The 25,339-nt window shown below is 36.1% G+C and overlaps 2 protein-coding genes across 7 annotated transcripts; both read left to right on the top strand.

The window, feature by feature from the left end:
• Positions 1-413: 413 nt before the first annotated feature.
• LOC109062795 (hydroxysteroid dehydrogenase-like protein 2) lies at positions 414-6,664 on the top strand. The gene is made up of 11 exons (XM_042764763.1): positions 414-625; positions 1,258-1,421; positions 2,418-2,516; positions 2,600-2,714; positions 2,863-2,966; positions 3,091-3,189; positions 4,705-4,899; positions 5,104-5,175; positions 5,248-5,388; positions 6,196-6,324; positions 6,436-6,664. Exons 1-11 carry the CDS (start codon positions 609-611, stop codon positions 6,546-6,548), a joined length of 1,248 nt encoding a protein of 415 aa, XP_042620697.1. The 5' UTR covers positions 414-608; the 3' UTR covers positions 6,549-6,664.
• A 967-nt stretch (positions 6,665-7,631) lies between these two features.
• LOC109062794 (uncharacterized protein KIAA1958-like) lies at positions 7,632-23,703 on the top strand. 6 transcript variants are annotated; one of them, XM_042764761.1, is made up of 6 exons: positions 7,860-7,985; positions 9,796-10,816; positions 14,617-14,664; positions 15,551-15,670; positions 15,803-16,120; positions 17,257-18,710. In XM_042764761.1, exons 1-6 carry the CDS (start codon positions 7,968-7,970, stop codon positions 17,439-17,441), a joined length of 1,710 nt encoding a protein of 569 aa, XP_042620695.1. In that variant the 5' UTR covers positions 7,860-7,967; the 3' UTR covers positions 17,442-18,710. The 6 variants fall into 6 exon arrangements, with proteins under 6 accessions (XP_042620692.1, XP_042620694.1, XP_042620693.1 ...); XM_042764762.1 differs by lacking the exon at positions 14,617-14,664 and having other exon boundaries at positions 7,861-7,985; XM_042764758.1 differs by lacking the exons at positions 7,860-7,985; positions 14,617-14,664; positions 15,551-15,670; positions 15,803-16,120; positions 17,257-18,710 and adding exons at positions 7,632-7,844; positions 21,375-23,699.
• Positions 23,704-25,339: the final 1,636 nt, after the last annotated feature.

Raw genomic sequence — 25,339 nt, 5'->3', positions numbered from 1 at the left:
AGCTGCTCTAAATGTTGTTCATTATGTATTATGAAAGAAAAATGTACTGTTGTTTGTATTAATATACACATAAAAAGTTGCATTAGCTACTTTATTGCTAACATTGTTTATTTGTTTACATGTTTATTTGTTTACATGTGAAGTAAAGGGTAAATAAAAACAATTTTATTATAATTTTGATTATAATTATCATAACTTATAACAAAATAACACACCTTTGTTATATATGCTATATTAGTGAAATCATGCATTACTAGACTCTTTGAATAGCACAGAAATTAACAAAGTATCTGTTGTTTTATTTATGTAACTTATTCATTTTTTGCCCCTTTCAATTCTCCAGTGTTTTTGTTTTTTGCAGAGTATTTGATGTTTTGTCGCATAATTGGAATGTGTCTTTAAAAGCAGGCGCGCGCTCACGGCTGTACCGGAAGTAGAGTCAATGGTGGCGCAGTGGAATCTGTTACTGGAGTAAAGGGCGAGTTCACAGCCTTCGTGTTCGTCTGGAGCGCTTTGGAGTGCACAACACTTGTTCAGTTTTATGTTACACGCATTTCTCCTGTAGTGCATTCCGTCCCCAGATCAGACACAGTATCACAGGAGCCACAATGCTGCACAACACGGGGTGAGTTTGTCTCTTGTTTATAAGCCCTTGTGATTTAACGTTACATTATCGCACTTTAATAAACCAAGTTGTTGTTGACAAGTATTAAAATACTTCTAAACTCGTTCACGAGCGATTTCAGCTGTGTTATGAATGACATAAGAGGGCTAGACTGTGTTGATAAATGATTCCAGCCTACATAACTAATTTAACTGCAATTTGTTAAAACTGATTTGGCATTTCAGAAGATTATCGAAACCTGTTTTCCATTATTATAGTAAGTTTATATTATTTTTTAATTAATTTGACCTTTACCCTAAATTCTTATGCGCAGGTATAAAAAAAATATTCCAACGCAAACAACCATGCGATAAACATTGTTATATTATACAGTGCTGGTTTATGAAACATAGGACAAAATGGACTAAAAAAGTGCAAACATCATATATATACACACAAGAGCCTCTGTGACCTTGTTGAAGTCATAGCGGATTAATTATGGAGAGACAAAAAGAAAGGACACAATTATGCAAAATAATTATGCATAAAAATCCATCTCTGACCATTATGTTTTGCCTGTCCGTCATTGTTTGTATAGTGCATCAATTACATTTTGATGCGATTGTTGTATGATTCATATGCATTCATTTTAGGAAGCTGGCAGGATGTACTGTCTTCATTACCGGAGCGAGTCGAGGTATTGGCAAGGCCATTGCGCTCAAAGCTGCGCGGGACGGTGCCAATGTGGTCGTGGCTGCCAAAACCGCTGATCCTCACCCCAAACTGCCGGGCACCATCTACACAGCTGCTGCAGAGAGTGAGCGCAGTTACTCTCACACACATCTACACACAAACATCACAGAGATGAAGGAGGTTCAGGAGTCCAAATCCCATTCACTTTCTCATCAGCTATAACTATTTTGTTTTTAAAAACAGCGTTTAATAGCCAAATTCCCAGTATGTTTCTGCATTACCCATTATCCTGATGAGTGAGTCGTCTTCCATGCAATGCATTTACTGATGTTTATATAGATATCATTACAGGCTATAGCACTGATGTGAAAACTGATGGGTATTACCAGGCCTGAAGTACGCCAAGATAATGTTCCTGACACTGTCACCCACTTGGATTGTTGTCATCATGCAATGAATTAATGATGTTGTTTTATTTGTGACACAATACACCACCGTGCCATGGAATCATGTCAGTGATTGTGGCTTTGATTAACAGGCTGTTAATGCCAATCAGTCATCACTTGTATGCTGCAGCTATTACAGTACTGTTGTTGACCATGTGCATCACCTCTTGGACACAACATACAGTACTCCTCTTCTAACAGCTACTTCCATCGTGATCACGCACCGTGTCACAAAGCAAAGGTCATCTCAAACTTGTTTCATGACAATCAATTAAAAGAGTTTTGATAAAACACTTTCACAGCATGAATATGCAGAACCTACACTACCATTCAAAAGTTTAGGATGGATACAAATTTTAAAAGGAGTCTTTTACGCTCACCAAGGCTTATCTGATCAATATACAGTTAAAAACTTTTATATTTTAAAGAAATAGTTTGTCCTAAAATGATAATTTGCTGCAAATGCACTCACCCTCAGGTCATCCAAGATGTAGATGAGTTTGTTTCTGCATGCAAAAAGATTTGGAGAAATGTAGCATTGCATCACTTGCTCTCTGCAGTGAATGGGTGCCGTCAGAATGAGAGTCCAAACAGCTGATAAAAACATCATTGCTAAATGTTTCATAAATCATTTCATGTGATAAGTCTGTGACCAAATAATGTCTGATTGGTAGTTGAAGCTGCTGGAGGGAAGGCCTTGCCGTGCATCGTAGACGTCCGTGATGAGAAGCAGATCAATGAAGCCGTAGAACAAGCCGTGGAGAAATTTGGAGGTGAGTTACAGCATTTGAAATGTCTCATACTCTTAGCACTCAGGTTGTAATTTGTCTTTTGTCTTCTGTGGTGCTGTGGACAGGGATTGACATATTGGTAAACAATGCCAGTGCAATCAATTTAACAGGAACTCTGGAAACTCCAATGAAGAAAGTCGACCTTATGCTAGGCATCAATCTCAGGGGAACGTACCTGACGTGAGTAAAAGTGTTATTTTTTTTAGAATGACAGATGATCCCAATAAACGACAGAATTATTTGCTAGTCGAAGACTTGTCACAGATATTGTCAGGAGAGCTTAACTTGTTATGAGCTCTTCTAACTGTGGCCGCTGTTTTCATTGCAGGTCTAAACTGTGCATTCCACATCTTCTGAAGAGCAAGAACCCTCACATACTGAACCTCAGCCCACCTCTAAACCTCAATCCCATCTGGTTCAAAAACCACACGGGTGAGCGCAAGAGCATTCTCACATTCACTGCTCTAGGCCTTTGGTTTCAGACTAACACTGAACATTTATTTGATAATAGTGACAAATAATGACACTGATCTTGTTTTCCGTTGTGTCTTTGTAGCGTACACTATTGCGAAGTATGGCATGTCCATGTGTGTTCTTGGAATGGCCGAAGAGTTCAAGGGATCTATTGCTGTTAATGCCTTATGGCCCAAGACAGGTACAATAAGTCATTAAATAATTCAATTCAGAGATCATTAATGCATGAGTGGAGTATTGCTGATTCTGTATTCTGTAATATATATCTACAGAACTCCTACAAAGGAAAGTCTTAGTTGAATATTGAAGGGATAGTTCACCAAAAAAAAAAAAAAATTCTGTCATTATTTACTCATCCTCGTGTCGTTCCAAACCCATAAAACTTTCATTCATCTTCGAAACAGTACTGAAGTGGTTTTTAATGGTTTCTGTCCATCCAACCAAAGTCTATTCCAACAAAACATTTTAAAGGTAATTCAGATCAATCGAGCAGTTCAAACCTAGGCTTCTGAAGAGACGCAATTATTTTATTTAATAAACAGATTCATTTAGGCTTTCGTTCACGTATAAACGCTGATCAATGCACATATATAGAGCTTCTGAAGAACCAAAGACAGTTATACTCGCATGTCAAGCAGTCATTTTATAATACTTTTATTATATATATATATATATATATATATATATATATATATATATATATATATATATATATATATATATATATATATATATATATATATATAATTTTATTTATTTAATTTTTTTTTTTTTAAAGTAACTGCATGGAAAAAAATGGAGCAGAACACTGGCATTTCTCTGAAATTCTTATTATTAAATAGATTCTAAAAGGATAAAATCATCCCTAGTGTTATTATCATAAAGTAAATCTTAAAAAAAAAAAAAAACATTATTTCAAACTAAACATTATATGTTAACTGAAATAAATTAAATATAACATTTATCATTTTAGTTTAGTTTAACAAAGGAAAAGAAAAAGAAACTAATAAAAATGACAAAAACTCAACAAAATTGCTGTAACTTAAAATGAAAACAGATATGTAAAAATTAAATCTAATTCAAAATATTTACAAAAACTATAATCGCATAAGTGAAACTCAACCCGTCCCACATTCTTTTTCTTGTCAAAAATAATTTTCACTTTTTCATAATTGAAGTATAGTATAATGCTCCATATTCCAAAATTACTTTAAAAATAGTTTTTTTTTTTTAAATATCCATTTAATATACATTACCCATGGTTTTTTATTATCTTCTAAGCTAAATCCACATGACTTGTGTTCCAGCGATGATGATTTGTGTCTGACGGAGACGAGTGTAACTCAAACAGTAGAGCATGTCGCTAGCAACACAAGGTCATGGGTTCGATTCTCAGGGAAAGCTAGAGGTGATATAATGTAATTGTATACCTTGAATGCAAATTTAGCTTTGAATAAAAGCATCTGCCAAATTCATAAATGTAAATGAGTGTATATTCGTGGCACTGTATGCAAATGAACACCAGGAAACGGAAGTCTCTCATGAAAATGGTGCGCATGCACCATTCAGATTCGTATGCTGAACCTTTAATTGATATTCAGAGCTTTAGAACAGTATGTATTGAAAAATGCTGTGAAAACGAAGTGAATTACAACAATGATAACTGAATTACTCTTGTTGCATCATCTCCCCTCAGCCATCCAGACGGCAGCCATGGACATGTTGGGTGGTTCTGGGATTGGTAAACAGTGCAGGAAGGTGGAGATCATGGCTGATGCAGCCTACGCCATCTTGAAAAAACCCACCAGCTTCACGGGACAGTTTGTCATTGATGAGGACATTCTCAAAACGGAGGGCATTAAGGAATTTGATGTGTATGCTGTTGAGCCAGGTTGGTTATGCAGTATTAATATTTCATGTTAATGTGGTCAAATAAGTAATGCATTTTCCTTTTCAATCATTATGAATATCAGTAATGTGATTTGTATAAAAGTTAGGCTATTTCAAAGCACTTCAAAGTATTTTTTGATACCCTGATATTTCTGACATATTACAGGAAACACATCACATAAAACATGTCTTCTTCTTTTTTTAGGTCATCCGTTGCTTCCTGACTTTTTCTTGGATCAACAGCCAGAGGATCTGGCCAAGCAAATGGAGGAGCACGGTGAGTTATGAGGCATAACCAGCACATTTCATCCAATTTGGTTCTTCTTATTGATTGACTCTCTCTCTTCAGGTGCCACTCCGGCTTTCAAAAGTGGAAAAGCAGATTCTGCCGCCACGGGACCTATTTCTGACATGTTCAACATAATCAGAGGAATTCTCAGTCCAGATATAGTGAAAACCACACAAGGAGTGTACAGATTCGATTTATCAGGTAGTTATGATATCATATTTAAAACATTTGAGTTAACATTTCACGGCTTTCAGTCAGTGTCTGCGAGTTAAAACACTGTGAATACTAAACAATAGGGTATGAAGGCCTGTTAATGCCTCATAAGGAAAAAAAACATGCTTTAATAAATCATAATTAATACAAATCTCATGAGGTCATATTATGAAGTCAATTTTAGAGATGACAAATAAAAATGATGAGATTGTCACTGCTGACTTACAAGCTTATTATGACTTTTAATCTCACGATTATGACAAAAAGTCAAAATTATGAGATAGTCTTTATGAAATAAAAAGTCATTATGACATAAGTCTGAATTATGACACACACACATACAAAAAAATCGAAATTGTGATGTAAAGTAAAAACTTAGATATTGTCATGATTATGTAAAGAAAAATCCAAATTATGAGTCATTCCGGATTTACAAGCTTATTACAAAATATTAGTCAAAATTATGGGAAAGTCATTGCCAAAAACATCTTGGACTCGCAGGTTTATCTCAGTTTTGTCCCATTAAAGGTTTTATAGAATTATGTCCCACCCCCTAATATCACCTACTTCTGACTAGCAATATCAAATCAAGACTCAACTACTGTTACCGTCCCGCAGACTTCAGCTCCAGCCGCGCCCCACCACACCTCATCTTGATTAGCTGGTTCAGGTGTGTTTGAAGCTGAAATCTGCAGGACGGTTGCTTTCCAGGAGCAGGGTTGGAGACCCCTGACTGAAAAAGCGTCCCACACATCAGATCTGTGTTGTATTAACGTTTGCTGGCATGATTGACAGGTGAACACGCTGGAGTCTGGTACATTGATCTGAAGAACGATGCAGGAAGTGCTGGCAGCGGGGATCCGCCTGTCAAAGCTGACGTCGTGATGGCGCTGGACAGTGCAGATTTCATCAAGATGTTCGGAGGTAGACAAAGTGTCGCTGATGCACTTCACACACACTACTGACGTGATTAGATCATAGAGGATGGTTTGAATCTGAATAAGCGCTGATGAACACCATGTTCTTTATCAATAGGGAAATTAAAGCCTACGATGGCCTTCATGTCTGGAAAGCTGAAGATTAAGGGAGACATGGGCCTTGCCATCAAACTGGAGAAGATGATGGCCATGATGAAGTCTAAGCTGTGATGTGATCATCTCCTGCCTTACATGATGTACATGATCTCTTTTCTAACTCACTGTTTGCATTAAAACATTTGTTAAACTGATACTAATTTTAATAAAGGATTTTCCTTTATACGTTCTTCGCTGCATGTTCTTTAATAGTATATATTACTGCAACATCATTCTGAAAATCTGTCAAAAATGTACCATGCTAATTCAATTCAATCCAATTCAAGTTTATTTGTATAGCGCTTATCATGATACAAATCGTTGCAAAGCAGCTTCACAGAAAATTAAATTTTCTACATTATATTTAGGAGTAGCTTATCAGTGGTGACTATGTAAAGGGTGATGTACGGTAAAAATTAGTTAATGACATGAATTCAAACAAATGGTGAACACTTAACAGCAATGATTATATGGTGCAATCAAAGTTTCCATCAACATAACATGATGACTATAGTTACTGTAAAATCTAAATTTAACCAAATTAACATAAGAACTCGTTTCAATAGTGTAAGAAGCTTTCAAAATCTTTGTATGGTTATTATTATTACTAGCACATGTTTTATTATAGTAATTAGTGTTCTTTAAGGGATGGACATTTAACTCTGAGATTTGAACACTGACGCTTATGTATTTGTATTTTCTTCTTGAAAATGGATTTAGGAAGCCACTGGTTAGAAAAAAAAACATTTTAAACCATCAGCACAGTATAATTAAAGTACATTTTAATTTTCTGTCTTCATAGGAAGCTAAAATTTGTGTCGGAACAAGCTGACGCTCACATTGTGTGACAGTAAAATGCATTTTTGCTTCACTTTTGCGAATAAAAACTAAATTATGTATATAGTTTTTTTTTATTATTAAGCATATTTCGAATTAATGCAAAGAACAAACGTATCTAATTGTTCTAAACACGTGTTCTTTAAGAACATTTGAAGTGTTCACTCAAGTTAACGTTCTGATATAAACGTCTTTTTCGTCACGACTACAGACTATTATTGTAAATACAAATGCATAGTTTAACAGAAATGCTGAGTGCTGTCATGCATGGTTGTGTAATAAATTAAATACAAATTTCATGCATGCACATTGCCGATATCGTTTATCGCGGACACGTACTTCCGTTGATAGCGGAAGTACCCGCTACACGTCCATCAAAAGCAAAATTAATGGCTTTTGTATAAAATACTGTCAAATACAGAAGAACCGCGGACAAATGAAGAGTTAGCACTGACAAATGATGTTTGGTATCGAGCACAGAGTGAGCGAGCAGCGAGCGTGAGCGGCCGCCGGCGGGGAATGTCCCGTATGAAGGTACATGATGCTGTTTTCGGCTCTTTGTGTGTATGCAGCTCTTCAGACGGACGGGACGCGCTCTGTGTCAAAACCGAGACAGCTGCCTGCAGCCACAACATTCCTGGACTCACACACGCGACTATGAGGAGCAGAATCGCGGTGAATATCGGCAGCTCGCTCGGCTTTCAGACAGAGTCGTGTTGTGTTGAAGATAAACCCCGACATCGGTGCGTTATGTGTCTTAAAACCGACGAGAAGAGAGCTAATGTAGTAAACAATGGTTGTGGGCACTGAGCTTGTGATGTTCTTGGTGATAAAGAGTGTGTCTTCAGCTTATTCCACTATTAAAAAGTAATATAATAATAAAAGTACCTCGGTAATTCCATGCTTTTGTTTTGAAGACTGTGATAAATTAATACGCTAATTATTCAGTGCGATTGCATGTATTGAAATAACATCACTACACCATAATGGCACAGTACTTTGTTTCAAGGTTAATCTTTTGGCTAAAATATGTTGATTTACGTGTATTTACCTGTGCTTTTTTATTTAGATTTAATCATTTAGCAGATGCTTTTATGCAAAGTGACTTACAAATGACACACATTATATATATATATATATATATATATATATATATATATATATATATATATATATATATATATATATATATATCAGCCTAAACAATGTAATATTAAAGTAAAATATAAATATCACTTTTTTGCTTCAGAGTCGGCATGAACCCTGTTTATTTTCTAAATGTATCCTAATGATCTTGATGTGAACAATTATTATTTTTTACAAAGATTTATAAATGAAATGTCATAACTGGATATCAGATGAAAAAAAGAAAATATTGCTTCATCCGTTTAAACTTCCGTCCTTGCTTATAATTGACAGCAAAACATCCAAGACATCTGCTTCATCCAGTCGACAGTCCTTGGAGTGAACCGAGTCTCACTCTGCATTATTTTATTTTATGATAATCATTTTAATTGCAACCCACTCTAATAACAGAACTAACAAAACAGAGCTGAAAATCATGTTCTCCGGCATGATTTAAGAAAGATCCAAAGAGCGTCTTACAAGGAAATCTAGCTTTTTCTGCAAATTAAGTTCAGATATTTTCAGTGCCACTTTTTTATTTCATTAGTGACCCCAAAATAGGTCATCATTTTTAAATGATGTTTCAAAACCCCAAAACATTTTATTTATTTCCAGGTTTAAATTTTGAATGTCCAGATTTTTAAAGTGTCAGTCATGTCTTCTCAGTTGAATATTACACAAAATACATATAATTTTAGGCACAGTTTGGTGCCAAGAGAAATATAAGAGACCTTTATGACGTTGTTGTTTAATTATAGAAACCTGTTAACATTTGTTTATTAAATTTAAATACTTTTAATTGGATGCTTAGATGTGTGACCCTTTTTTGCTTGCGTACACACTGTTGCTTTTATTGTGTTGGTAAAATCAAGTCCTGGCCTAAAATATACATATATAAAAAAAATGCTAAAATCATTTGTTTTGAAAAATGAACGATTTATAATTTTCATCATTTTATCATACTATAATGTCACAGTACTTTATTGTAAAGGAGTAGCTGATCACACTGATATAAGTATAGTATTCTATTGTTGACCTGTGAAAATGCTTTTTTATTTTAAAAGATATTATCTTTTGTTAATGTGACAACTAATCATATTATCAGTCTAACAATTAAAACAATTAAGCCGAAAAGTTGAATTGAAAATGTAACAAATACCTTATCTTATATCTCACCCTTTTTCTTTAAAGTTGGCATGATATGAAAATTCTTCGCCTTTAATTTTCTAAATGCATATAAATGATCTTATTGTGAATGTTTCAGAAGTTAAATCGGTTGCAGATGCCATTTCAAGTTTATCATATGCAAAAAAAAAAAAAAAAAAACGTATTGAAAAACGAATGAATTTTGTCATCTCAGGGGAGGAGGCTCAACATGGAGGACTGCTTGCACACTTCCTCGGACAGTCTGGCTAAACTGGTGAAATGGGCCCACAGTCACGGGACGATCTGCACCTTGATCCCGAACCTCAAGCACATGCTGAACGAGGGCTCTCACGGGACCCTCACGGCCCTGTGGGGCTGCAGCGCGGGGCACGCCTACCACTGGCCCCTTAACACCACCTGCAAAAAGACAAGCAAGGAGCGCAACCTAGAAAGCCGGAGCATCAACACGGACAGCATGATCCAAGCGGTCTCCGTCATGCAGAACACCTCAGAGCGCTTCCTCGGCAGCGCCGCGAAAAACAAGAGCGATCCCGCTCCGATCCATGACTCCTGCGACATCTCCAACTGCAGCGAACCGTCCGAGATGGACGACAACGGCGAGGAGTACAGCAGCCACCTGTACGACATCGTCTGCGAGTCCTCGGCCACCGACGAAGACGGCGACTCCGAGTTCAACCACACCTCCAGCGTCGCGCACAGGAAAAGAACCGGAAAAGGACCGGGAACCGAGGACAGCACGGACCCGGCGCTGAAGAAAATCAAACAAGAGCGAGGCGAAGACTATTACAGTGTGACCAACCCTCAGATGCCCAGCAGCTCGGACGGGAAGCTCGTTACGCAGTCGCCCAAACCCCACGTCCAGAACACACCATCATCCAGGTCCTCGATGTCCCAGAAGCCTTCCTCAGTGGACGGGGACTCCATGACGGTGTCCTCGTCACCGCTGGACAGCTCTCCTTCGTCCATGATTAAACCCCTGCGTGCACCTTTCCACGTGACCCAGAACAAAATGCACATGAACTCGAACCCAGCTTGCAGTCAGAGTGTGGCCACCTTGCCCCATTCGGGAAGGATTGACGCTATGGGGGTGCTGCACAGGGACGAGTATCCCAGGTCTTCTTTGTCTTACGGAGAGGCTTCTATGGGTGTGAACCCTGAGATGGATCTTCTAGCAGCACAAGCACTTAATACAGAAGCTCGAGCAGACAACACAGGTAAAGACCTTATCTGCACGAAATGTCCTGGAGTTTGTGATGAGAAGGGGCTAGGAATGTTGTTGGTTAAGTCACACTTAAAATTTCTGAATGCCATTGCATTAGAAGAACACGCATGTGACTTCTGCATATAAATCCTGCACAAGGTTTTCTTTGAACTGAGCCATTTTTGCAGTTACTTTTAACAGACTGGTGGTTTTTAGTTGTAGTAGCCTGTTGACACTCCTGCAGGGGCCGGCTGCATAAAAGCTTTAGACTAGTCTTAGAAGTTAGTCATTTAGTTTTTCTTTAAGACTGGTAATATGCTTTAAATTCAGTTAGATTAAAATCCCAAAAATAAGACTGATTACCGCTTGGCACAGAGGCTAAATTTATGCAACTGGCCCCTGTTTGTCCTTTACATACATTCATACAAATACAATTACTTGAATACACCTTTTGTGGGATAGGCGTGTTTTTAATTTCTGAATAATTTTGATATTAATAAAAGCATATGAATGTTGGCATGTCAAAAATGCCAGGGTGGTACAACTTTACTGATATTATAATGAGGAAAAAAACTTATTAAAAGAATGAAATTCTTGAAAATAAAACCTTAAGTAGTTATTATTTCTTAGAAGAAATATTGTTTTTTTTTTAAAAAACTGCTCCACTTAATATTAGAAATATCAGATTTTTTAAAATTTGTATTTAGCTTTATTTTGTTTTTAGTAATTTTAGTACTTCCATTTATTTTATTTCAGTTAGTTGATAAGGCAACATTTATATTTTTTTGTTTGTTTGTTTTTTTCCTAAATTTGATTTTAGCTTTATTTTAATTTACAAAAACAATAATTAATAGTTTCTGTTTTGGTCATGCATACAGAAAAAACATATAACAGGAAATGATCACAGGACCCCTTCAGGCCTTCATTGGGGCAACAAGTCTCTTAAAAAATAAAAATAATACAACTTTTAACTTGATGGTTACACACCAGTCATTAAATATAAACTGTACTTGAAAATGGATGGAATACACTTTTTTTAAAAAACCTTACAAAACCAACATGAATACTAAAGTACATTTCTAAGAACTAGAAAATCTTGGACGCTCTTATTTGTCACATTCTTTTCTATTGTTTTATTTTTTGAATCTTTCTTAATGTTTTGCTTGAAAGGCATGCCTGTGCAATATGTCTATAAGATAAAGGACACTTGGATTGATCATTTATCTAATGCAATGATATGCATTACTTGTTGTAGCGACTGTGTTTGAATTCATATTATTCTTAGTGTCGGCTGAAATGAACATAAAACCTTTTAATGATCTCAGAGTGAACAAGAAGGTGCTATAAATAATAGTAAAAAATGAAATTCCAGTTTCGCTCAATCGTTCAGAGCCTTAGAACCAAAGCTGGTGCCTCATGAAACGTACATTCAGTTTGCTTTGAACATTGCTGAATGCAAATTGAATGCTTCTGCATAATTATTTAATCATGCCAGGCACTTTTGTGCCTAACAGCAATCACACACTGAATGCAAATCAAATCATTTTAAACGGTAACATCTTAAATAGTTTGAACAAAAAACCCTGCTTATGATCTGCTTGCATAGAAATAGCAAACAAACCAGAAAGGTTGGTATGTTCTGCATGTGTTTGTGTGAGTGCTGTGTGTGGCGTGGGTGGACTGCTGCCTCATATTGATCTTTTTAATTACATTTCTGACGTTGTCTCAGTCAAGGCCATAAATTAGATTTATCCCACCGCAGAAGCGTAACCCAACACTACACAATGGACATGAAACAGACTGGGCGTTGCTTAAACCTCAGAAGTGATTCAAGCCTGGCAAAAAAAAAAAAGAAAAAGAAAGCTGCATTCAAGCAATGATTTGAGCTGGGAGTGAACATTAGCTTTTTGCCTGCAATATTTTCTTTAAAGTAATAGTTGACTCAAAACTGAAAATTTGCCGATAATGTACCTACCCTCAGGCCATGAAAGATGTAGATGAGTTTGTTTCTTCATCAGAACAGATTTAGAGAAATGTAGCATCACATCACTTGTTCACCAATGGATCCTCTGCAGTGAATGGGTGCCGTCAGAATGAGAGTCCAAACAGCTGATAAAAACATCACAATAATCCACACCACTCCAGTCCATCAGTTAATGTCTTATGAAGTGAAAATCTGCGTGTTTGTAATGATCCTTCATTAAGATGTTTTTAACTTCAAATCGTTGCTTTCTAAAAGGTGAGTCCTTTATTCATAATTATGCTTCCTCCGGTGATAAAGTCGTCTCGTCTGAATCAGGAGAGAAAAATGTACAGATGAAGCACTGATTACAAGCCAGAACTGTTCTAAATAAATCTGTGGGAGGACTTTAATGTGAGAAGAAAAGATGGACTTTTTTCACTGGAGGACACGTTATTATGGATTTTGGGTTCATATTAAGACCAGAAGCTACAGTTTAAAATTAAAACAACTTAGTGATGGATTTGTTTCTTACAAACATGCAGCTATTCGCTGGACTGGAGTGTTGTGGATTATTGTGATGTTTTTATCAGCTGTTTGGACTCTCATTCTGACGGCACCCATTCACTGCAGAGCATCCACTGCTGAACAAGTGATGTAATGTTACATTTCTCCAAATCTGTTCTGATGAAGAAACAAACTCATCTACATCCTAGATGGCCTGAGGGTGTTACGTTTTAGAAAATGTGATTTTGGGGTGAACTATTCCTTTAACAAGGAAAGAGAATGACTGCATTAATGATAATACAGCTTTATGTAAATATGGATGCAGCATGTTAGTGCTGCTTATGGATTTTCGCTGCTGCAGTTACATGAAATAGTAAATGCAACACAATACTTAAACATTTTATCTCAATTTTATTTCATGCATCTATTGAAACATTTAAAATTGAACATTTGCATCAGGACTAGAAGGATCATTTTCATTGGCCATAACTGGATGTATAGAAATCCAGATCCAGACTGACACAGACACATTAGAAACTGATGTAGGCCTTATTTAAAAAAAACAAAACAAAACTAAATCCATCCCAGTTTATTTATTTATTTTTTAGTACTCTATTTAAAAAACCAGAACAAATTATTCCAGAATTATGTGTTGTTGAAAATGTCTGATTTCATAAAAACAATGTAAGCAAATGTATTCCTCATTTTAATTAAGTTGATTGTACATCTTAAAACAGGTGAAACAAAAAGAAATCAAGTGCAGATGTGACTTTCTCATATTTGTGATGCAATTTCTTTTTATCATTACATTATTTCTGCTAACAGTTGCGACAAGAGGGCCAAGTAAAAAATGAAACTATTATCTTTTAATTTGTGTTTAAGTTTTTTCACTAATCCTAGATTTGTGCTTCATTATGATTACTTTTTTGTGGTAAAATTCTATTTTCTGGGAAGTGAGTTTCTCTCTCAACATGACATTATGAATAAATTCACACAGGCAGTTATTTAGTCTTGGTAAGCTAGTTAATGAGATGGCGTCCTCTCCCATTCTGCAATAAGGCATTAAGCTGTTTTCCCGAGAGACTCTGGGGATATTTGACATTTCAGTCAAGATGGAAATGGATGAGGCTGTTATTGCTTTAACTCCAAATAAACCGAACGAAAATAACAGGTGAGTTTTCTTGACACGTTCTCTCTTTATTGAGAGGAAAATGGATATCAGTAGATTTAATGTTGTTAAAAGTGGCATATGATTATGTGTTTTATCATAAGCATGCATTAAAATGCTTAATAGATAATATTCATAATGTTTATGCGGACAAACTATAATTTTATTCTGTTTACAGGTTCACAGGAGAAGATGGATTATGCTGTGATTTTGAAAGCCCTCCATGGTTAGTTTTTTTGTGTGCAAGAACTTGTTAAGCTCTAAAAATACTGCAGTTTTATATTAATCGGTAAATCTCACAAAACCTGTCAATAACCCATCCAGCTCATATTTACCTTAAATTAAAAGAAGGGAATAAGAAACGATGGTTTGCATCGACTATTTTAAGAAACACTGATTTATTTATTTATTTTTTTGCATTGAGATTTTTATGATAATTGTTGTAACACTCTAATTAAGCTGTTACGAAAAATCATATTCTTCTTACTACAGTCACACACACACACACATACATATATATATATATATATATATATATATATATATATATATATATATATATATATATATAAAACTTTATATATTTTTATTATAAAAATAGATATATATGTATTATTTACATTATAGTAGTAGTTTTGTTCTGGTTTTAATTTTTGCTGAATTAAAAAAAAAGTAATCAGAAAAAAAAATAAAACTGTTGTTAGAAAGATGTTAGAGTTTGGCAGGAAAATGTGCTTATTTTATGTCGGAATGCAAGCAATCTTAATGAATCTTTTTTTTTTTTTAAGCACAATATATTGACAGGTTTTGTGATGTTTACCTTAACACTACAGCTGTGCTGTGGGACACTAGTTGAATTTTTCCTCTGTATTTATTTTTATAATGAATGAATCTGCAGAAGGCAAATGAATTTGGAGGAAACTTTGCATCATGGCAAATAAAATAAAATTTCTTTGATGAAAATGGCTTTATTGTCTGTGGACTCGCCAGTTGTTGTGGAAAATGCATTTGGTTTGAAGTGTTGTGTATTTGGTTTCTGCCTGCTGATTGTTCTGGAAGGAAGAGCTCATCCTCTATTAAAGCTCCTAAAACGCTCATTTGATGTATTACAGAGCATCTGATTCCAGCTGCACACAGTTCAGAAGAGCAGTTCTGTCCGTCAGATCTCAGTCCAAGCAGTGAGAGGTATTTTGAAGAGAGAAAACACCTGGAAGAGTTTATAACAAGTATAGGTGAGCTAGCAGTCCAATACAAATCTACATCAGTAGCGAGGTCAACCTCAGTTTATTGTAATTGTGACTGATGCGCTGTCAGATTTGCCAACCGGGAAATTCTTTTTAATGCATGTCTCATTATTTATGTAGATACGATAACTCTGCAAAACCTGCAGACGGTCATTGATCGAATCCTGGTCTTTCACGAGCGGACGCAGATGCCTCTGTCCAGTCCGGCCCGGCTGGGAGAGCAGGAGCTGTTTCCGGGGAGCGGACTCTACCTGCCGCACTACAAACTGGCGTCCATGCTGCAGGAGTCCCGGCAGGACAGCATGAGACTCTTCCACCTGCTGTTCGAGCACTTCTTCAGCGAGGAGGACCTTAACGGGGCCGTCGCTTTTGGGAAGAGGGGGAAAGTACCTGACGGGAAAAAGATCTTGGACAGAAGAAGAGTGGATGGGATTATGTGTGAGTATTTGAAATGAGACAGCTGACTTTTACTGAACATCATGAAATGATTTAGGGCTGCGCATTTTTCCATTCCAATGACTTTATTTATTTATTTATTTTCAATTTACAATTTTTATCAAAAGTGAGATAAACAACATTTATAATTCAAAGAAATTGAACTAAATTGATCTATTTATTAAGGAATCCTGAAAAATGTTACCTTCACAAAAGTATTAAGCAGCAAAACTGTTTTAGTATTGAAAATAATAATAAATGCACAGCAAATGAGCATGTTAGAATGATTTCTGAAGATCATGTGACACTGAAGACTGCAGTAATGATGCTGAAAATTCAGCTGCGCATCACAGAAATAATTTACGTTTAAAATATATTCACATAGAAAACAGTAATTTTAAATTGTAAAAAAATTCACAGAATATTACTGTTTTTACTGTATTTTTGATCAAATAAATGAATCTTTGATAATCACAAGAGACTTATTTCAAAAACATTAAAAAATGTTACTGATCCTAAACCTTCGAACAGTAGTGTCTCTAAAAGCCTCCAGCCTTTTGCTGATATTAAATATATATATCTTAATATTTATGCTTTTTCACTCTTAATAGCTTAATTTTTTTTCTCAGAACTATCAAGTAGATTTAAAAATAAATAAATAAATAAGAATCTCACTAAAATAATCAAGGATGTTTTACACTGTTTTTCACTAAAGATGATGAAAGAATTTTAGTATTTTTTTAAACTATTTAATTACACTGAGATATAACAATGCATAACATTAAGAAACAGTCATGTTTACACACATATTTTTGTTGAAACATTAAAAAATACCACATGGCTTGATAGTTTTGAGTGATGATACAAACACATCGCTGAGTCAAAGTTTGAATCGGTTCATTGAACCGGACTGATTCACAGAACTGATTCAACTGTTTTAAATCAGAGACTAATAAAACATTGCTTAAATTTAATAAAATAATAAAATGCACTTAATAAAAGTGTATTCGGTCATTTTAGTTTATATTGTGAATATTCTTTATATTACAAAGACTCGTGACTATTGTTTCTAAGCCTTTTATTTTTTTTCCTTCTAAAATATTTTTAATTAAAATGTAATTTTCTTTTTTTCCTTGCAGCATATGTTCTGCGTTGTTCTACTATAGACGGATGGACACCTGTGGAGTCATCTAAGCTGAAGAAGGCCTGTATTAATAAATGCAGGCTTCGAATCGGTCAGAAAAAGAAGCAAGAATCTTCTCAAGAGTCCTTTATTTTTTGTGACGAACAATCTTCAGGCAAAAATGACCCTTCCTATATGTAACTGCTGATTCCCAAAAATTTCCATTCACGTGCAAATGCTATCATTATACATACGGCTGAAAGGAAACCAGTGGTTGAATGGAAGCCACCGGTCGGTGTCTTGGACATGAACGATTCAGTTTGGAATCGTTTAAAGTTGATTCAGTTTAGCTACTGCAGCACTAACAGATGAAAGATTCACAGTCAGACACATGAACTATTTCCATTCCATTCATTTCAACAAAACCAACATCATCTATACTGTTACAGTTACTGACTATTGACATGTTTAGTCAACACAAACCTGTTTATAACCATTTAAACCTTTAAAATAGTCTAGTGTGTATTCATGTTAGTATTCATGTAGCATTGTAACAATCAAGAAGAGATATTTTGAGTTTTCTCAAACCATTTTGATGGTTTTTACTCATACCCAATATCTTTAAATATAAAAATGTGAATTATCACTATATCAAAACCACCTTAAACTGTATTTTATTGCTTTTTCTAACTTTTTTTCCTCTGTTGCTTCCATGGGATGATCTGTTTTATCAATCAGCATCACACTAAATTTACAGTAGCGTCATTCCTTGTGCATGACTCGCAGAAAAAAATGTTTATAAGCATCCCACAAAGTTTTATTACTCCACTGTTTCTTATTAAATTTGTAATTTTTACCTAAGTGAAATCATGTAGACCAAACATCAGCGTATAAAGTTACTGCCAGAAATGTGAGATTAGGTTACTCAATATAAAGAACCAGACAATTAACAACTTCTGTGTTCACGATATCCCAAAATTTCTGACTATGAGATTTTGCAATGAGTGTGTAGTGAAAAATCACTCAAGGGCTCCCGTATTTATGATATTTAATGTAATTCTTTGGATGACATTAGTAAAGCAGACTCTAAAAGACTTGAAGGCTCAGTAAGTCAGATCATGTTTCACAACCAAGTATTATGTTTCTTATAAAAACTGGCATCTGGTAGGTATATCAAATTGTCCGTAAGTGTTTAATGTAAAGGGGAAAAAAATGACATTAGCATTTATTATGGTTATGAAAGGTCAGTCTTTTCATAATGGTTAGGAAGTCTTCACCTGACTGGTTTTAAAAGTGTTTTGTTTTTGTACCTACACACTGACGCTGAACTTATTTTAGCACTTCTACAAAGACTGATGTTTATTTTCAAGTGTGTAAATACTCCATCATCCTGGTGTGTCTTAAGTGGTCTTATTTGTCATTTTCTGATGCGTTACAATAAAATCAATGACCAAATGTTGTTTGTAATCCATTTTTGCCTTGAATCAATTGATTAAGTTATTCAGATTTTTTGTCCACTTCTTGAGTTTTTTTTTAAAGACTGGTTCTTTATTCAATGTATTTTTATTACTGGTTTTTGCTTTTACCAGTCTGTATTAATGATTTGGTGGCATTACTTTGAGGTATGGCTTTTTAATGAAATCACAATAGTATTTGAATAGGTCATGGTAAATAAACCCACTAAAAAATCGCAGAAAAATGAACCATTTCAAAGAAAGGCAAATAAATCCGTCCAAAACGGTAGTTTTATCAAGTAAAAAAAACTAACAACAAAAAAATTATAACTGGATCACATTTGAAGATTTTACATGGCAATCAAAACAAACTGTACTGGAAAGAGAAGTGATGTGTTTTGATATGTTACTACATTGAAAAGACTGAATGATTAAAAAAAAAAAATGCAATTCAGACTGCTACTGTGCAGTAAAATCAAGTGGCTAAAAACAATCATGATGCTGAAAAACAGTAAGATGCACATAAACTAATAATTCTAGACATTGCAGATGGAATGTAAATGGCTCTAAGGTCTACCACAGATAAACTTGACTGCTGTACATATACATTATGTAGTTAACAGTGATTCATTTGCCTAATTAACATTATTCAATTAAAATTTCTAATCAGTTGGCAACCCTAAATATTCACCACCAGCCATATATTTCTGTTTTCTGTTAAGTATTTATTTTTTTAAGCAAATTTCAGATTAGCACACAAAAACAACATTTAGATATATCTTCCCAGACGTAGTAGGAACTCCTGAGGTAAAGCTCTGTTTCTATTTAACAGTTTCTCCAGCTGTGTATGAAATAGAGAGACTGAAAGCACTGCTGCAGGCAGAGAGAAGCAAAAATGAGGTGATGGGTGAAACCATCAGCAGCCTGAAGCAAGACAAAGAGCTTCTGCAACAGGAACTCACCAAGAAGGCTGAGCTCATCTGTGACTTCCTGCAAGACCAACTTCGGCCAGGTGACTATTCCTTACAGTCCCATCATACGCATTTCTGGATAATAACTAGTCTGTATGATATGAAGGAAAGCATGGAGATCAGAATGCAGGTTGTAATTTGGATAAGGATTGTCTTGTTTTCTCTGATTGGTAGATAAAAGAGGACAGTTTCATCAAGTCAAATGGAGGCAGGAAGCTCACATCAGATTATCACCTCCATTCCTGAAGAGGGCGCTGTGTTTGACTCACCAGCCCTCTTCGACTCTTTTGAGGAAGTGGAGTTGCATCCACTGGACAGGCAGAGGTCCATCAAGATTTCGTCAAAGAGAAGCAGAGACGGCGAGAACACACGTGTCCGAAGTAAGTAATGTAAGACCGAGATTTGGATCCAAAGTCTAGCTATCTTAGAAGAGCTCAATAGATGAACTGGGATTTGCTAAATTTGAATTAAAACTCATTATTAATGAAACATAATGCTAGATTTTGATTGTCGTTCAAGTAAAATTTTGTCCCAGTCTGTAGAGTTTAACTAAAGAATTATGTTACTATTTTTCAGTGAAAAACGTTGTGGGTGTGATTGCACGATATATGGCGGCACTACAAGAGTTTCGACGTAGCATATCCATGAAAGTGGCTTTTGATAGAGTTGGCGTTGACCGCAATACCATTTCGAGAACAGCAGCCATTGCAGAACTGAGCTTGGCGGCTCCTGAAGTCTTCCACGCTCTGCCTCCATGGGACGAGAAGGAGGAAACATTGGCCCACTATGCAGTCAGATGCCGACAGGCCATGGACGACAGCATCAAAGCCAAGATTAAAAGCATGAAAGCAAAGGGGGAGCTTCTACCAATCGTCAGCAAATAAAACATTTACCTTATCTGATTTACAGTGGACATGTGACCACTCTAAAAGAACACTTGTATTTCTCGTCACATTTCAGGCCTTGATCTCTTTTGTCTTCAGCCATTATCCATCACAAAGTGAGTGATGTATGGCAGCACATTTGTCGGAAACTTTCAATCAATTGTTGTGTTGTTCTTGGCCAATTTGGCTTTTAAATGAAATCAAATAATTGTTTTGTATGCCTTGAATCATTATCATTTTGGTTGACCAGTATTTACTTCAGTGTTAAACATTAGGTAAATCGGCAATACTGATATTAATAACTGTATGATTGCATGCTCACTACCATCACAAACTTCAATGTAAGTTTGTACTTTTTGACACTACACCTCTTCCTCTCTGAACACCAGATTAGTGTCATATAATAAGATTGCCAAGGTGCAGACTGTAAAAATAAGTGCGTAATGATGTTACACTTGCATTGTATGAACCAGTAGGTTCAATGACTGTTACTGTGAGTAATAAATAGAATATCACAATGTCAAACCTTTTTGATGCTTGGTATTTTTTTGGAAAAAATGATTTTGCCAATTTCAGTTTTTTGAGTCCCTTTTAATGAGTTGATGAGTAGATTCAGGTAAGTTTGTTTAGGGAAACACACAAAAGAATTGGGAGTATTTGAGGACTAGGGTTGGGAACCACTGCCTTAAACCTGTATGTTTACGAGAGACAGAAATGCATTTGTATTCATGTCAAACCAAATATGCTGTCTACCGTGGCTAAGATCCATTTTTTTTCTAAGCAAAACATTTTTTGACATGAAAATACTACCTTCTTCCCTTTCAGCAGACATGGATGAGAGAGCATACCGAGAACAGAATGAGAAGACCATTCGCAGCACCCAAACAGCTCTTCGCAACTTTCGGGACTTCCTGGTTTCTAAGTATCCAACCGAGACCAGAGAGATTTACTACATCCCCTGCCAAGAGTTGGACATCTACTTGGCCTCCTTCTTTGTGGATGCACGTCAAAGGGATGGATCGGAGTATGAGCCCAACAGCCTGGCCAACTACCAGTGTGGCCTGGAGCGTTATCTGAAGGAGCATCACTACGCCTACAGCATTACAAGAGACCGGGAGTTCCAGAGATCCCAGGATGCCCTCAAGCAAAAGCAGTTGGAGCTCAAGTTCAAAGGCAAAGGCAACAAACCCCACAAGTCAATGAAGCTGACTTTTGCTGATGAGTTGCTCCTAAGGAAACGGGGGCTTCTGAGTCGCTTCAACCCTGAGGGTCTGCTTAACCTGGTGTGGCTCAACAACACCAAGGCTTTTGGCCACTGCACGGGCTTCCATAGCTCCACACTCAAATGGGGTGATGTGCACTTGCTCACCACAGAAACAGGACTAGAGTGTTTGGAGTGGACCTACCTGGATTTTACTGACCCTAATGCCAGGAACCGAAGGTCCACGACTGAGTACCGCATCTACGCTACCCCACATGCTCCTCAAACTTGCCCTGTGCAGGACTACAAGGAATATGCTCAGCGCAGACCTCAAGCAATGCTCTTTGAAGATGCCCCCTTTTATCTGTCCATCAAGCCAGTGGTCAACCTCGCCGCCCTGCACTGGTACAACTGCCAAGCTCTGGGAAAGAACAAGTTAGCAAAGATGGTGAAGACCATGTGTGAGAAAGGCAACATTCCAGGGAGAAAGACCAATTTCAGCGTTTACCAGAGTTGCAGCTCTTTGTCCGAGGCCCAGAGCAATCAACTAGTCCTGATCTGCAATGACCTCAGGCAACAAGCCGTCCAGTCAGGGAGTTCCCATCCTGGCAGCACCAACTTTGTCATTACTGGTTCTTTTGACTCTACTGACTCTGCTTAAAGCTGAAGTATAATTGTTGAGCCACAAGTAGCACCAAACCGATCTGCTGTTTCCAAACAAGTTTCCCAAACACTTCTTCCGTCTTCCATTTTTTGGACAAGCAGGTAGTCCTGGCCCAAATGCATGGCATTTGTTGAGTAAGAAGTTGCTGTTTTGGACAGCTTAAGCCAATGAGCCAAGGTTCGGGTGATTAGGAAGGTTCAGTTAGCCACTGTAGACAGATGCCTACACCAGGAGTTACCAACCTTTTTGACATGAAGTGCCATTTTAATTTTTATTTTCCATTTAAAATGAGCTGTGTTCTCTGATATAGTTATCTTTTGCCAAGTGATTTTTTGGAGGGCTCTTCAAAGCCTCAAAAGGACAGATCCCCCGTCTGCTGCCTTTTGTGCCACTCAGGATAGTCGCTTGTGAAGGGCTTGGGACTGTGTTCTTGTTGTGCCATCAGCCAATCAGTGTTGTCAGCATAATGTAATTTTGCAGTGGCTCCAGAGTTAACAGTCACATGGCATACACAGCTGAAATGATTGGATCAGAAAAAAAAAATCTTAATCTAGAACGGTTCATGTTCAAAGATAGTAGATACTTCCAGAGGTCTTGCACCAGCTGAGCAGCTGCCATTTGGATAAATGGGGAAGCCAATGGATATCTCTTTAGGTATGGCTTGAATAAACCAAGGAAAGGGCCGCAGAGCCAATGTTTACACTCCTCAGAAAATCAATCAATAAATTGCTGCATGGGATAGGAGAAAGTATTTTACCACTGAAATATTCAATTGTATGACTGATTTAGGGGGTCTTGTTTCATGTCTCACTGTTCTGTTGTTTTAGGTAAGTAAAGTCTTAATTGTTGTTTCTGTCAATATGTATGACACTACAATGTTGTCTTTTTGTCTTGATTATATTGTAACTACATTTGTCTTATGTGCAATGCAAAATGTTCTTTATCCAGTGCAGTATTAAGTCAACCTAAGGCGTCTAGATGCTAATTTCGTGTTACAGTATTTTTTCTGTGTACGCCAACAATTACGAGTTTAACGATGAAGCTAATATGCCGATCCAGTTATTCTGTATATGTTGTAGACATATGAATTTAGTGGAACTACACCTGCTATCCTTCATATATATTCCTGTTGAAATGTTCTGTGTTAGTGTAGATGTTCTCTTCAATATTAAGCACTTACGTAATCGAATACGTTACATTGTTAGATACTGTATGTGTTAGATTTATTACAGATATGTGCCTGTTCAACATATGTGCCTGATATTATATAATTTATTCTAGAACAAGGGTGTCAAACTCAGTTCCTGGAGGGCCACAGTCCTGCACAGTTTAGATATAACCCTAATTAAACACACCTGATCCAGCTAATCTAATCATTTAGGCTTATTTGAAAACTACATGATATGTGTGCTGGAGCAGGGTTAGAACTAAACTCTGCAGGGCTGCGGCCCTCCAGGAACTGAGTTTGACACCCCTGTTCTAGAACATACACAACTAGGATTATTTAAGGTTACAAAAACAAACAAAATGGTAAAAAAATAAAGTTGAGAAATAAATACAGTCAGATTTGTTTCTTTCTGTTTTTTAACTCACATGGCTCAGAATCATGAGTTTATAATCCCATACTTCTGACTTTTTTCCCTCAGAAATTGACAAACTCGCAATTGTTGAGTTAAATTGAGTTATAAAGTCTGAACTAGGAGATATAAACTTGCATTTGCGAGTTGAATTATGAGATAAAATAGGTAATGTTTTAGGTTTAATTAGTAGCTGTAACTGTAGGTTTAATACAATACTTTCCCTATGAGCTGCATATGTGAATATTATGTAGACCTATTGTTTAAATCAAATTTATGCTTTAATAGTAGAGTAATCATAGCAGGCTTCATCCATAGTTCGTTTATTGTAAACTATTGTGGTCATTAGATGGTACTGACCCTGATTCGTCTTGCCCAACAAAATAATAAAACAACAGTGGAATTATATTAATATATTAATCACATATATTTAAAAAAAAAAAATGACAGCACAATAATAGTTACTTTTCTCCATTTTATGTAAAATCATGAAAAAAATACTAACGAGCATACAGCCATCTAAAAAACAAAAACCTTTACATTAATGAAAAATCAAAGAAGTCATCTAGCATGTCCACATTAGAGCTTCGAGTAGCAAGTTTTTACAAAACAGTAAGTCAGTCCTTCTAGCTAATGTTTATTTACTCTGGGTCGAGTCTGGGCAACACAGGCAGTATAAGGTTACCGAAGGAGGAATCCTGAGTGATGAAGAAGCCGGATGAGTGTGCATGTGCATGCTGAAACCAAACCAGAGAAAAATGCTCATCTGATGGACATTATCAAGAATAAATGAATACTAAAAACTCCCTACATGAAGCTTATGGTACCTGTAAACCTGCTTTCTGCTGTTACTCTAAATCTAAATATGAAACAGTCCAGACTACTTTAAAAACTACACAAAATGAATAAATGTATTCTACAACGGATGCATGGTGTCCTTTCCTCTGATAAATGAAACAGCTCCCTCTCTCTCTCTCTCTCTCGTCTGAACCTTTGGACCGCGCACGAGTTCTTCTTTCTTAACGTTCTAATTAATTATCTTTATTTTCTTATATATTTTTTCTTTGTTATGCTGCTATTTGGACTTCAATATCAAATTTTATGTTTCAAATGTTGTTAGCAAAAGGCAAATCAATTTGTGATGTTTTATTATTATTAACAAATTGTATTGAAATTAAATTAATTTGAAATTATTTTACTAGAAGAACAGGGTTCAGCAGCTTTTATATTATTGGTTAGAGTAATCAGCTCTATGCAAAATAACTTAAAAAAATAATTTCAATGTTTATTCATATGTTTACCTGACATACAAATGAAAATCAATAAAACAATGAAATAAGTGCTTATA

This window comes from Cyprinus carpio, chromosome A10 (assembly GCF_018340385.1).
Source record: "Cyprinus carpio isolate SPL01 chromosome A10, ASM1834038v1, whole genome shotgun sequence".
Classification (NCBI taxonomy): domain Eukaryota; kingdom Metazoa; phylum Chordata; class Actinopteri; order Cypriniformes; family Cyprinidae; genus Cyprinus; species Cyprinus carpio.
The sequence above is the reverse complement of the archived record's forward strand: the minus strand, read 5'-3'. Positions and strand labels throughout refer to the sequence as shown.

What these genes read in the sequence shown, in the direction of transcription:
- LOC109062795 (XM_042764763.1), top strand. An exon ending in TGTGTATGCTGTTGAGCCAG is followed by an intron (nt 4,900 to 5,103) that starts GTTGGTTATGCA and finishes TTCTTTTTTTAG; the next exon opens with GTCATCCGTTGCTTCCTGAC. An exon ending in TTTCATCAAGATGTTCGGAG is followed by an intron (nt 6,325 to 6,435) that starts GTAGACAAAGTG and finishes CTTTATCAATAG; the next exon opens with GGAAATTAAAGCCTACGATG.
- LOC109062794 (XM_042764757.1), top strand. An exon ending in AGCTCGAGCAGACAACACAG is followed by an intron (nt 10,817 to 21,374) that starts GTAAAGACCTTA and finishes CTTCCCTTTCAG; the next exon opens with CAGACATGGATGAGAGAGCA.